General features: G+C 42.3%; 1 protein-coding gene across 2 annotated transcripts in view; it reads right to left on the bottom strand.

The window, feature by feature from the left end:
• Positions 1 to 1,482: 1,482 nt before the first annotated feature.
• USP24 (ubiquitin specific peptidase 24) overlaps positions 1,483 to 14,711 on the bottom strand; it is a 147,310-nt gene continuing 134,081 nt past the window's right edge. For both annotated transcript variants that reach the window (XM_007978600.3, XM_038000478.2), the window contains exons 60-68: positions 14,581 to 14,702; positions 13,586 to 13,699; positions 12,283 to 12,348; positions 10,506 to 10,572; positions 8,919 to 8,997; positions 7,901 to 7,976; positions 7,427 to 7,513; positions 6,924 to 7,034; positions 1,483 to 4,239 (exon numbers count right to left, since the gene is read on the bottom strand). In XM_007978600.3, coding sequence (XP_007976791.1) covers positions 4,177 to 4,239; positions 6,924 to 7,034; positions 7,427 to 7,513; positions 7,901 to 7,976; positions 8,919 to 8,997; positions 10,506 to 10,572; positions 12,283 to 12,348; positions 13,586 to 13,699; positions 14,581 to 14,702 — 785 coding nt within the window. In that variant the 3' untranslated portion in view covers positions 1,483 to 4,176. The remainder of the gene's footprint in view (positions 4,240 to 6,923; positions 7,035 to 7,426; positions 7,514 to 7,900; positions 7,977 to 8,918; positions 8,998 to 10,505; positions 10,573 to 12,282; positions 12,349 to 13,585; positions 13,700 to 14,580; positions 14,703 to 14,711) is intronic.

Here is a 14,711-nt window from a genome sequence, read left to right as displayed (position 1 = left end):
TCCTGACTTTTGCATAGACTTGACTGCCTCGGGTGATGCCTTGTTTATACTAGGAACTGGGTAAGTTTGTTGAGTAAGCCAAGTACTTGTATCTTGAGTACAAGTATTGGGTAAGTACTGGTGATGTGAACTTATTCCCTGTGCCTGTCCTAGGAATGAAATGAATGTCTTCCTGCAGCTCCCCTGACGACCCTGGCAGTCAAAGTGCCTCCTCCTTGGTGACGGATGCCCTACATCCTAGATGCTCTGTTGTCCTAACCTCCCAATGCCCTTTTCATTCTTTTCTCCCCAGTTCCTGGCACAGGGCCTGGCCCAGAGTATTTATGGAATAAGTTACAGTGCCAGATGCTTCTGTAATGAGCCAGTGCTCAGTCCATGGCTATTTTTCATGATTTAAAATTCAGAACAGTCTCAGGTCGGGTGCAATGGCTCACACCTGTAATCTCAGTACTTTGAAAGGCTGAGGCTTGCATGTAGGAGTTCAAGACCCTGGGCAACACAAACGTCATCTCTACGAAAAAAAAATTTTTTTTAAATTAGCTAGGTGTGGTAGCACATGCCTGTGGTCCCAGATACTCAGGAGGCTGATGTGAGAGGCTTGCTTGAGCTGGGAGGCTGAGGGTGCAGTGAGCTGTAACTGCATCACTGCACTGCAGCCTGGGTTACAGAGTGCACTATGATCCCATTCAATGTAGGACCTCCAGGCCCTCCACTCTAAGGCTGGTGAGCATAGCTGTCTTAAGCAAGTTGTATCTCTACACAGCCCAGGTCATAAGGAATCTCAGGCAAAAATCCTCCCAGATTACATTTTCTGACAATTTAGTGTCATATATGAAAAGCATTCAAGAGTTGACAGATGGCAATGGCTTGAACACCCCAACTGTGTATCTCTGCCCCTGGGAACCTAGGCCTGTTGTGCAAGCCTAGATCCTCTTTCCTTCCCCTCCCCAGGATCAAGTGTCAGCTGGTTAGATATCCACACCTTGACAGCTCTGTGATGTTGGAACAACTTGGTTCTTGCAGAGGGTTGGCAGGTGGTCACCAGGGATCAGGGAGGAAGGGGTGTGGCTTGCAGGAAGAGGAAGATCTGGACTAGCAAATAGGGAAGGGGACCCACGTGAGCAACGCTGGACACTAGGAATGAGACAGACCTGTGGGATCTAGCAAGAAGCCCAGCGTGACCAGCGACACGATCTATGCTGGGGACCACTTGGGAGAGCTGAAAGCTTTGGTGGAGATGAATGGAGAACATCAACCTAAGTTCAGCATCCTCCTCTAAGCTTTGCAGACGAATCCTAAAATGGTCAACCTCTCCAGAGGGAAGAACGGCAAAAGGCTCAGAGGACCCACATTCCCCTTTATCAGTGTAAAGCACTAAGAGGAACCATAACAGCATTTAGCCCCAGGCACAGGCTCGTGTTGTTCCCCCGCCCACTATGGCCGTGTTCTGATACATGAAGAATGGTGGCGAGACTCCAACTCTTTATGTTTTTGAAAAATTTATTTTATACTCTTAGAAGCTAAGAACTTTGCCACGCATGAACCAAATTTAGAATTAAGGTTCTTCCCTAGTGTATCTACTTCCTTTTGAAATTTTATAAACAAGATTTTATACACAAGAGGTAGCAGAGGAAAATTCCAGTCTGCTTGTTCCAAGCTCAGAAGGTAACTGCACACACCTCAATGTTAGCAGGGAAGGTGGGGCAGGACAGGGTAAGTTTGATGATACGGTGCTCAACTTCCTAAAACTGATTGTAGTTGTCAGTGACCGTGTGAGGACTCCAGGAGAAGTCGTGGTGAGATGCCCGCTGGGATGCTTGTTTTCTTTCCCAGGATGCCTTCAACGAGCAGAATCGGCCATCCTAAGATCGGCCTCACTAAGGGAGCTTCTTGAGAACACACAGCATTATTGAGTTAATTGTGCAATTCCTGCTCTGTTTGCAGACAATTTTGAAAGGTTTATAAAAACATCTTCATCCAAAAAATTGGCAGTAAAAATGACAACTCTTCCAAGGTAAGCCTGTCATAATTGTCACTGTTGTACTACATTAAAAAAAGTCATCAGCAGGTTCATTGACTGTAGCTGTCAGCAATCAAGTGGTTACCAGCAAAGTGAAAACGATGGTCATTGCAGCAACAACATAAGCAACATGATCTGAAGCGTATAATATACACGGTGGACGATCCTGATGAAGCTTTTCAGTGAGGACTGCAGGTGCTGGGGGTGCGGAAGGCATTGTTTCCATAGGAAATAAGGGGACTAGAAGTGGCGATTTCACTCCTGATTTTGGGGTCCTGAGAGTGCAGTTGCCAGCGATGACATCCCAGCGTGGATCATCGCCAGCATTTCAAGGTCATGTCCCACACAATCTCTTGGTGAGGATGCGGGTGGAGAGAAGGTGAGAATAGGGTAGGGGAAACAGTAGGACAGGAAGTATTCACGTACTCAAAACCAATGTTAGAACATCACATTTCAAACTGGAAGAACACTGGAACTGTCTGAAGTTTGCCACTTGCCTCTGTCCATTTCTCTAAGAGCACAGTTCTGCTCTTAAGTGCTGGCCCTTCCATCTTTTCAGTGTGTTTGACAAAAGGCCATTGCCAGCCTCCAGCAAGTCACAGAATAACAAAGTGAAGTCTGACGGCACAGAAACCCTCACTGCCAGAGAATGAAACGACTGGGCCAGGGCGAGAGCACAACAATGAGACGCCATCTGCCTGGCCACGTGCCCACACAATGCCACAGCAGCCAGACAGGCACTTCAGGGCTGGCTGCGCCTCTGTGACTTGGCAAATCTAACTGACAGTGAAAACCTGGCACTTCCTGAAGCTCCCTAGTTCTGTGCATGGTGAGATGAAAATAAGGCAGAACCTGTAACTAAAGGCAAAACAGGGCCGAAAATGTGAGCAATTCAAAATACAAAATGTACAAAATATATATGAAATATGTGGGTGTAACCTCCCCCACCATAAAAGGGAGCTGGTATAAATGAGTGAATGGTGCTATACTTTGCAAATACAACTAAATGAATGGTTATTCAATTGCTTTATATTTATTTCTGGGAAAATAAATCTTAAACCTTGACTGTCTTTTCAGTTAATCAGTCATGTTGAGGAGAAACAAATTCTCAAATTCCTTCTCTGCATTACAATTACTACGAAACTCACAAGCAGTGTGTACCAACTCAAATAGTTAACTTCATATACAACCAATACCAAGGGTTTCAGTAATTACGTTTTAAGCAAAAGCAAATGATTGCAGATCACATGATTTAAGACTACAGTTTATTCAATATGTCTCCAAGCATTAAAAAGATAATTCTATGAAGTCAAACGCAGTAAAATTACAACTTAAAGTGCTTTTATTTTGCTGTTTTAAAAATCTGTTTGGGTAATAACTCATAAGTGACTGATGTCAAATAACGCACCCTGTACTTCTGGAGAACACAGCATTTTCAAAATTGCTCTTTTTAATATCAATTATATCAGAAAAATACCTTCAAGAGCTTAATGTTTCCCAATTTTTGATCCTGATCCTGGTAACCTTTCATCAAGATCCAAGCTTATGCGTAGGGTTCTCATCTAGACCCATCTGAAATTCTATACAAATAGGGAGACATATTAAATACAAAGGTCTGTGTAAATTGACTTCTTTAACTACTATTTTACAATGAAAAGGAATTTTATTACATCTTTACATCATTTTAAATTGGATATTCCTGTTTAATGTTACTGCAAGATTAAAAATTTGCCCCCACATATCTAAAAGCAGCTTGCTTTTTTTTTCTTAAAATATAAAAACCAAAGGAATTTCTTTTGTAGCATCGTAGAGAAAGCAACAGCTTTATGCTCACTTTTGTATGTCTGTGTAACAAAAAAGTCTGCCACTGGCTCTATTTCTGAAAATCTCCACAGAAATGTGAATCCACATATAGACCACGCTCCCGGGACAGCTGATCCACATGCTGGAGTTCTTCCACTGTCAAACAGCTCCCAAATCTTCTAGTGGCCTAAAAATGCTTTCCTTGAGAAATACACGATCCGCCCAAGTCACAGCAGCTTTCCCAGTCTAATCTCCAGGCTCTTCCAAAGGGTTCAAGTTTGAGATTCTGATTCCAAGAAGATGCTGAGCATCCTGTATTGTGTCTTGACTCCTCTGAGGCTGGGCACGTTCCTCTAGGGATCAACATCGTCAAGGTCACTTCTCAACTCACCAATCATCATGGGAGATTCTGAACCCTGCAGTAAAGAAAAGGAAGTTAAAGTTCATACGGTTAGAGAAAAGATTTTCTATGCCGACTTGTGTTCTGCAATTTAAACATGTCTTCATCTGGCAACTTAATGCAATGTTTATCAAAGGGTAATAAAATGTGATAACCATTACATCTAATGTTTGACAATTCATGATTATGTAAAACATGTACATTTCTATGATCTCATTTAGTCAGTGAAACCACCTAGCGACTTGTCTAAAGTCACAATGCTACTCTGCACTCACGTGAGAACGCAGAGCAGTGATAAAACTGGGAGGCACTGGTGGCCACTGCGCCCGCTTCACGTTGGGCACTGTGTGAGCCTCCCTGCCCTGCACCTGCCAAATATGGGTTCTGGGTCACTCCTGGGTCTGAAGGCTGCCTCTGTTACCATCTGTGTGGCCTTTGGCTTACACACATGGCGAATCGTTCTGAATACTCACCGTATGCCGTGGGACTGATCTAGTTGGAGCTCGGGTGGGGAGGAGCCAGGACAGTCTCTCTAAAGTGACAACCTAAGCTCAGTGACAGTTGGGGGTGAGTAGGGGGGCCCTGAGGTGGAAGGAAGAGAGTATATTTGATAAATAAAATTCAAAAAATGGGCCAGGCACGGTGACTCATGCCTGTAATCCCAGCTAATTGGGAGGCTGAGGCAAGGAGAATCGCTGGAACCTGGGAGGCAGAGCTAGCAGTGAGCTGAGATCGCGCCACTGCACTCCAGCCTGGGCGACAGTGTAAGACTCCATCTCAAAAACAAAAACAAACAAACAAACAAAAAATCAGAAAATGGGGTGGGGAGGTGCACAGGAGCTAGATCAAGCAGGACTATATTAAGGATTCTGGCTTTTCTCCTCATAACAAAGGAAAGTCTTTGAAAGGTTTTAGCGCATGAACCGGAGAGAAGCAGGAGTGGAGGTGAGGGGGTCCTTACAGACATGAGGAGAGAGAGGCTGATGACAGGTAGAAGAGAGCGACGAGCACCCTTTCAAAGGGAACTGTCCGCGATGACATGGGGGTGCTGTGTGTGAGATAAGGAACACTGACGGAGGGCCAGCTTTGGTGGGGGCAGGGAGGAGTCGTTGGGCACATCGAGCCTGAGGTTTTTAAGGTATGCCAAGTGGAGAACGTCAAGAACAAGAGAGCTGGATGTTCATGTTCAGAAATCCAAGGTGGGTACAGAGTGAATACGGAGTGGGGGCAGGAGGACACAGGTCGGAGACTCCACGAACCTTTACTGGTGGCCTAGAAGAGGTGGTATTAGGAAGAAGACAGAGAAGGAACAGCCAGAAGGGTTTGAGGAAAACTACGAGAAAGAAGTGTCAGGAAAGCCCTGGAAGAGTGTTTCAGACGGGAAGAGCGCCAGGAGCGCCAGATGCGGCCGAGCACTCGGCTAAGATGAGGCCTGAAAGCTGCAGGCCACCTGTCACTGCAACTGCTGAGTGAGAGAGAAGAGGGAGTCAGCGGGGAAGAGGTTGAAGAGCGAGTGAGAGAGAAGAAAAAGGGGAAAGTTAAGTTTAGAGAATTAGTTGAAGTTTGGCTGCAAAGAAGAGGAAAGAAGGCAGGGGCAACAGGGAGAAGAGAGGCTTTGACAGGGCAGAAGAGAAGCCAGTGTGCTGAGACGCCGCTGGGAAGGGTCTGGCAGGGAGGAGTGTTCCGGATACTGAAGAGTTACATACACACTAGAATGCAAAACTCTGCCAAGGTGGGCGGGGATGAGTGCTAGGGGCTTTAGGTGGACAGAGGCAAATTCCCACTGTCACAGGAGAGGGGACAAGAACAGTGCAGATGCCTGGGAATTAGTGGCCGTAGAAGCTTTCCTGTGACAGCTTTTATTTTCTCTGCAAATGAAATAGGTGGTGAGGTCATGTGTGGAGTGACCTTGGGCTAAGTCACATCACTGTGCTGGGCCGCAGTTACCTTTCTGTGAAATCAGGGTGATAGCTGCCTCACATAGTGCTTATGTGGATTGGAAAGATAATGCTTAAAAAAAAAATGACACCCACTACATCAGTAACATTCATTTAATGGGGCCTATTCTGTATCAAGTACTGTGAAGGGACCACAGAGGAGACCGCTGTTAAGGAAGGTTACAGACTACTGGAAAGACGTAATGATTACTTTGACACTTAGTACAGTGTTTGCACACAGTGGGTGTTCAATACGTATTTATTTTCTTTTTCCACTATCATGATTGGTATTAAAGCTGTTTTTTTTTCTTTTTTTAAAATAAATGTCAAAATTTTCTTGGACTCCCCCAGAAAGCAGGTATAATTCAAGAACATGGCAGCTTTTCTTTCAAGAGTCCATGTTTCCAGGAAGGCTGGTGAGAGCAAACGAGGGACTTTCAGTAACCTGGCAAGGCAGAATAAAGTGAACGAGCTGGAACAAATCCACCTGTGGCCTGGCTTCATCGGGACTACCTGCAGATTGATCAGGGTGGCCAGCCAGACATCTCGAGGCCTTGCATTCACTTCACACTGCAGCACTGCTCAGCCCCGTAAACACACGCTTAGTGCGTGCTAAGCTGAGATCACTAGAGGGCAGTGCTGGTGTCTCTTTGGACTCACATTCCAGAGGAGGCATCTTGTTTTCCTCAACTGTGGAAGTTCTTTTTGGAAAGCTTAAGAGCAAGGCTGCCCTTTGCACACAAGGACATGCTGACAGTTATACCTGCTGTAGATGCCTGTCTCCGTTCTCATTGGCAGGACTGCTCTCCGACCCATTACTGCTTCCTGATTGCTCTTTTTCATTCAACAAAGCTGTGGCATACGCTAATGTGTCCTGCAGAAGATTCAAACACAAGATGACAAAGTTAGGACCCATTCAGTGGCAGCAGCAACCACCAGGGAAGACTACCTTTCATTTGACCTTCCACAGTACCGGAGGCCTAAGAGTGAGGCCTTCATCACAGTCACCAGAACCCCCTCAACCCCTGTCTCTTTTTGGGACCAGACTGCCCAACCTCTATGACTTTCCTTCTAGACATATAATCTGCACATATTTGCATAAGTGTACATCAATCTGTTGTCTTTTCATAGAAATCCAATTGTTTCTTCTGCTTGTTCTCATTTTCAACTCATCTCTCTCTTCTCAGAGGTTGCAGTTTCTGAGAAACACACTGAGAATCCTCCGTAAGGGATTCAGACCACACAAAAACGAGAGACGACTCTCACCTGAGCTGAAATGGTTCGCTGAAAGGTTTTTCCAGTTGATGTTTCATTAGAGACATTACTCTGTGGTGTCCAATAATGTTCTGACATCTGAGATGAAAGGTCAAAAATAATGCCATCAGAGGTGACAAATAAGCCCCCATGAGTTCACAGTTTCTACCATTAGATATTAATCTTAAAAGCATCCAAAGTAGGCTACAAGTCTACCCAGACCTTCCATCACATAAAACGATTCAAGACCTCAGTCAAATATTGCTGCTTGTATCATCATCATCCCTACCTTTTCCCCTAGGAAGTTAAGACATATGCATTAGGACAAATTTAATGCACACAAGATATAAACTGTACCAAAGAAATGTCTGAAATCTGAAAACACTTTAAGGTCAGTCTCCATATTCAGTTCCAGAGATTTTTCCTGACAAGATGTGCTATTATTGATTCTTGTGTTACAGCTAGAAAAATTAAACGTTTAATTACCTTCTTCTGTAGCCACTGCACAGCCCAGCTCCAGTGGTGGGAATTCTCCTTGAAGTACTCCTTAGCTGCAGGACACCTGATGACCAAGGAGATTTTTATTAGCCAAATTCTTTCTTTCCTTGTTCCCAGTGCTTCATTTTGAAACGTAAATGCTAATCTCATTAAAATTCAGTTGTCTTTATATTTGTGATTCTACTTAAATGGGGTTCCTAGAGTAGTCAAATTCATGGAGACAGAAATTGCTTCCCCCAGGGGCTGCGGGAAGGGTGGAATAGGGAGTTAGTCTTCAATAGGTCCAGAGTTTCAGCTTCAGAAGATGGAAAGAGTTCTGGAGATGGCCGGTGGTGATGGTTACACATCAATGTGAATGTACTTAAAGTCACTGAACTATACACTTAAAAATGGTTCAAATAGTAAATTTTGCGTTATGTACATTTCACTACAATTAAAAAAAAAGAGCCTTCATTTTGCAGTCAATCAGCCTGTGTTCAAGTTTTCACATTAGGATTCTAGGCATGTCACTTAAACTACCCATTATATATGACTCACAACTGTACTAACATCATGAAGTTGTTACCAAGATGAAATAAGATAATACAGGCAAGGTTCTTGAACAGTGCCTAGGTTCACAAGTGCTCAGGAGCTACAGGTGACCTGATCTGAAAGGCTATTCTGAGGTTAGGGGCCTAGAGCCTGAAGAGCTGGTGGCTGGGTTACACTAATGTGAGACCTTGAGTGAAAGCTCATGAACTCTTGCTCTTAAAGCCTCCATATCTGCCCTGATTCCTGCCTTTCTGACACAAGGCCTGATGGGTGAGCTTTTCCGGGCCACTCTTTCAATACTTCCCCTCATATTTTTTTGAGATCATTCAAATAGGTTTCTGTACCTTCCAAGCAAGCAGACCCTGACTGAGTCAGATTCTCCAGGTATCAAAACCGGGCAAGTGTTTCCCTTCTGCTCATATGTAACTTGTAATTAAAACACCATTTCCTCCCTGCATTTTAATTCAATACTTACTTTTGAGCAAGAGTGACAAGAAATTTGACACACTGGTAGCAGCGACTGCTGTCCACATGATTACTGTGGTGCATCAAAGCTGAAGGAAGAGAAAAGGACATTTTAACAATAAAAGACTAAACTGAAAGTGGTTCCAAGTAACAAGCTCTCTTGTTCTAAAAGTTGACAAACAATTTTAATAAACAGATAAGGAACAACTTAACTAAAAGCATGGTGGTGCCTGACCCCACAGAATCCCTAAATTCTAATGGGCAGAAACCCTACTTTAAGTATGTTAAAAAGGAAAAAAACAAAGACAACAAAAAACATACATGGTGCTGCAAGTTTGATTTTTAGGAACAGGAACAAAACTTTTTACTGCCTGATTATTCACCTAGAGACTTTTCCACACATCATATTACTGAGAGTAATTATAACACTTTTAGTTTGATAAATGAAATTTTATGATACTAGGGTCAGTTCAGCAATTATCACCTGCTCTGTGTTTTAGGGATTTAAACATAAATAGGCTGGGCACGGTGGTTCATGCCTGTAATCCCTGCACTATGGGAGGCAAAGGTGGGTGGATCACTCGAGGTCAGGAGTTTGAGACCAGCCTGAGCAACATGGTGAAAGTCTGTCTCTACAAAAAAATACAAAAATTAGCTAGGCTAGTGGTGTGTGCCCATAATCCCACCTAATTGGGAGGCTGAGGTGGGAGGATCACTCGAGCTTGGGAGGCAGAGGTTGCAGTGAGCTGAGATCATGCCACTGTACTCTAGCCTAGAAGACAAAGTGAGACCCTGTCTCAAAAAAATAAAAATAAAAATAAAAATAAATAAATAATACTTGGTCCTGCTCTTGAGGAGTTTATGGTTTTTAAGTTCCAGAGGGCCTGTGTGTGACTCTGACTAGAGTACAGCGTTCCAAAGGGTGGCCTGAAAAGCTGAAGCTATAAAACTTTTTAGCTTAAATCTCCTTTCTATAACAAAAAAACGCCCTAACTCTCTTAATACATAGCAAAATCTAAAAGGATTCAGAGTAAGTAGAAATATGGGTAAATGGCGGGAGCTGGCTAAAATTATTCTTAACTAAACTTTTTCTAATAAATAGCTCGGGAAAGCCAATTTAGTCTTCTGGAAAAAAAGCCCTGCCAAAACAACTTAAGAGTAGCCTGTGAAAATGTGGTTACGCTTGTACCATAGGTAAAAAGACATTCACATTTCATGAGCCTGACAACATCCTGAGTCTCAGGTTTTGGTTCTTCCCTCCCCAGTGGCTACAGAGTGGAATGAAAGATTTCTTGCATCAGGGAGTGGCCATTAGCTTGTTGAAAAAAATTCACAGCACCCCTGAATCTTACCTGATCTGGTAAAAGAACCCCAAGCTACACCTTCCTGACTAAAAGAAGAGAATGTGTAGGGTGAGAAGATCCCTGGGTTTTAATTTTTCTGACCAGCATGAGGGAGCCCAGTGGCCCTGACCAGACTTCTACTGTATCAGTCACTGCAGAGCCCACCGAGAGTAGCAGGAGGCAGAACTGGCCAGAACAATAGATTATCCACATATTTACTATAGACATTTGTGCATAAGGCCAGGCATACTTGCCTAGTAATCCATTTTCTGTCTCAAACACAAATTTGACTCGCTCTACTTGTATGGGATCTTCAATAACCTGTGAAAGGAAGAAACAAAAATTAGTAAATAAAAGAAGGAACTTGTGTTATAGCCACGGGTGCTTTCTTTATAATTCTATTCAAGAGATTTAGTGTTTAACAACAACAACAACAACAACAACAACAACAAAACCAATACAGAACAGGCATGGTGGCTCATGCCTGTGATCTCAGCACTTTGCGAGGCCAAGGCAGGAGGATCACTTGAGGCCAGAAGTTCTGAACTAGCCTGGGCAACAAAGCAAGATCCCATCTCTAAAAAACAAAAAAAATTAAAAAAGAAATTAGTTGGGCACAGTGACATGTGCCTGTAGTCCCAGCTATTCAGGAGGCCAAGGCAAAAGGATCACTTGTGCCCAAGAGTTTGAGGCTACAGTGAGCTGTGACTGTGGCTCCAGCCCGGGCACCACTGCACCCCAGCCTGGGCAACAGAGGGAGACTCTGTCTTGAAAAAAAGAAAACAAAAAAACCCCTAATACAAACAAATATTACATCACTGCCACATATCTCAAATATATCTTAAAACTAAGAGAAAAAACTATTAAGTATACTTAAAGATCTATTCATTTCCTATCTATGTGTTGCTATCAACTACATCTATAGTTCTCTGTGGGTTACAAGGACATATACTTTATGTTCCTAAGGATAAGAGGTTTATGCTCTAACTTGCTTACTAAAAATGTGTTGAAGTTTTGCTATCATAGCTGTATTTCTAGTTCTTACTACTGAACTGTGCATGGTATAAAACTATATGGGTTTGTTGTTGATAGATGAACAATACGCAGTCCTACTATGTATTAATCTGCCAAAGTTTGGAAAAGCACTAGGACCAAAAGGAGGTAAAGAACTTGAAAAATAAGCTTTTAACCAATGGCATCTATGATGTCTTTTCTTATTCAAAACTCTTTATTAAATGGCTATTCTGTGCCAAGGCCTCTATGAAGTATCAAGAATCCAAAGGGAACCCAGGACCTCACTCTCTAAAGAACCTCTGGACCAGACTCTCATTAACTCATAACCAGTCACCAAATCCCATTGATTCTCTTTCCACAATACCTCTTGATCTGTCTGTCCCTTGCCCCACCACAGGCCTTGTTATTTCACACTCAGAATATTCCCAGACTCCTAAATGGTCTTCCAGTTCCCAATCTTGCATCCTTCTTTACTCCATCCTTCAATACAACTGCCAGAGGATTTTTTTTTCCCCAGCTCTTCACACTTCTGAGACTGGAAAGCATCCTACAATTGATTACATTTCAGTTTCATGGCTCTTAAAAATATTTTTCGTAGTACGTATATACAATCAATAGTGTCTAAGATTTGATAAACTATAAAACCAGAAATGTACCTCTGAGGGTGACTGTGAAGTTTAAACCTAACATCATTTGCGCTAACACGATGCCTTCTCCACCGTAAGGCCCTGGCAGGGGTTAACCATCACTATTACTCCCCTTCAGTCCCCTGCACTACAGCTGTCTGTGTAGTTGTCTTGCTCCCTCACTCAACTGTGAGCTCCTAGGAGGTAGTTTTATTACTGCTCACCTCTAAATCAAATGCATTAGACACGTGACTGACACGAAGATTTGGTCTCAATAAATGCAGACCAAACGAATGGAGAAACAATAAAAAGACATACAATTTTTAATTTATAAACACTTGTTGACTAATACATTCTTAAATAAGAGTGAATCAGAACAGTTATGACTTACCAATATTTCATGAAGTAGTTGGAACGTATTCTTTAACTCATGGGGTGGAGCCGTTTCTAGTTGGTTCTGAAATATTTTTTAAAAGCATAAAAATTTCAGTGGAAAGCATATTGGAATGGCAATAAACAATGCTGGATCCACACTCTAGTTCTATCACCATCTGGCTGACCTTGGATAAGTCAATACCCCTTTCTAGGCCTTAGTTTCTCAAATGCTAAATCTGGGAACAGAAATAAACAACCTCTAAGGTTCTTCCAGATGCAACACTCTGATACTTTACTATGAAATTAGGAAGGAGAAAAGAGAAGAAAGAGAAGGGGAGATTTCAAGTCACTAAACAGATCCCATTTTATATATGTGCATATCCTAGCTTGTTTTCCAGAAGATGCTGGTAGAGCTACAAGAATACAAATGAGAATACTCTTGAGTTAAGGATGCTATAAACAAAGTACATAAAAAGTCAGCTTATAAAATAGAAAAATGTGCCAAGATATACTAAGTGAAGAAGGCAAAATTCATAAAACACATTCCTTCAGCTGTTTTAATAAAATTTATGTATAAAAGGTGGGAAAGGACATTGTGGTAAAATACCACACTTCCAAGAGGCTAGGTATGGTACTAAGTAAGCACTTCACATATTATACCACCTCACTGAATTCTCACAACCTGTGAAGTTTGTGAGAGGTTGGAACAGAGGAAGGAACTGCCCAAGGTCATATAATTAGTAAACAGCAAAGAGAGGAACTTAATCACCTCTGATACAGGTCTGTACAGAAAAGGCTGAGGGGAAAACATACCGTAGTAAGAGCCTAAAGACATAATCCACTAATCACCTGCTTCTTGTTAACACTACATGTATCACCACTATAAATACTGGTGCAGAAAAGAAGGCATGCAGAAATTCTGTGGGCTGATATATACATAGTGTAAATCCATACAAAGAGGCCTGGAAGGAAATACCAATGTAACAGTGTTGGTCCCTGGGGTAGAGTGAGCAAGGACGACTGGTGGTGACCACAGTAGACTTCGGTCTCATTTCTTATTTACTTATTCTTTTCCTGGCCTATATTTTTTCTTTTGGCCTCATTTCTATGCTTAAATTTTTCCCAAAGAGAGTGTAGTAATTAATCTATGTAATTAAAAATTAAAGATTAAAAATGAATAAAAATGAGCCTACAGTAGAATGATTAGGAAAAACAATTTAGGCTATGAGAACAAGCATACTGCCTTGGAGCAAACAAATGTTCTCCTAGAGTCTCACCTAAAGGCGATCTGGCTATCACTCGTTTAACTGAGGTCTTACCTTAATGAAATGCAGCATCGTGAAGGAAAAATGCTCATTACAGAAACAGCAGTACACTACCATCTCAATGAGTGCCAAGAGCGAGCCTGTCAACTCCCGCAAGGCAAACATTACCTGGTGGGAGGACATAACACAGTCAGCTCTTCTCATGTCACAGTTAACAGTCCATCTGTTGTTGCTGCCTTTAACTGAAATCTACCCAGATTTTAAGATAATTAACACTGCCTGAAAACAGGGTTTCTTAACTTTTAGAAGTCTATAGATAGACTTCAGGGTGTCTAAACCTGTCTGAAATTTTACACAATTCTGTGCAAATGTGCACTTTTTCAGGAGTCATTTCCATCAGTTTTTCAAAGGCAAAAGCTCCCACAATTAAAATAATCACCAATAGATCCAAAAAATATTAAGGAAAAAAAAAAAGGTATGTATTAAATAGTACAACACTGTTGATTTAATTAAAAAAACAGAATTCTATTGTTCATAGATTCACATATCTGTAAATCAGGTAGGGAAGAAGAATTGGAAGATGGAGTCCACAGCTGGGGGCGGCTCTGCTACAATGGGAGGGTCAGACTGAGGATGAGCCACACAAGCGCCACAATGGAGAGCTGAGAGCAGCCCGCCCACACTCCTGAGGTTTAACAACACGTGGTTCAGAGCTGTAGTATTCCAGGACCAGGGACACACAAGAGAGATTGGGGACAAAACCTTCTACAATGAATGAAATGATTCTGATGGTTGAAGTGCCATTTACCTCCCTCTGGGGCCCTGATGGGTAGCTGGCTGGGCTGGACCTGGAGGTCTGGACCTTGGCTGAACGCAGGACTAAAAATATTCTCTTCCACTAATTATTTCTTTTTGACATATAAGAAAACTTAATTTGAAATAATCATTTATTCTCTTAACAATACTCTCCATGCCAAACATAACTACTAACAAAAAGCAATTTTCTTCAAATAGGAGAAAAAAATGGCTTTAGAATAACAAATACATACCTCTAACAGGTAAGGTTTCCCTTCAGACATGAACAACAAGGCTTCTACCTCCTCATGGAGGGGCAGCAGAGGGCTTGAGGGAGCAATGCTAATGGGTGGTCGTTGCTTAAATAGGCCAGGAGCTTTAAGAG

Source organism: Chlorocebus sabaeus, chromosome 20, assembly GCF_047675955.1.
Source record: "Chlorocebus sabaeus isolate Y175 chromosome 20, mChlSab1.0.hap1, whole genome shotgun sequence".
Taxonomy (NCBI): Eukaryota; Metazoa; Chordata; class Mammalia; order Primates; family Cercopithecidae; genus Chlorocebus; species Chlorocebus sabaeus.
The sequence above is the reverse complement of the archived record's forward strand: the minus strand, read 5'-3'. Positions and strand labels throughout refer to the sequence as shown.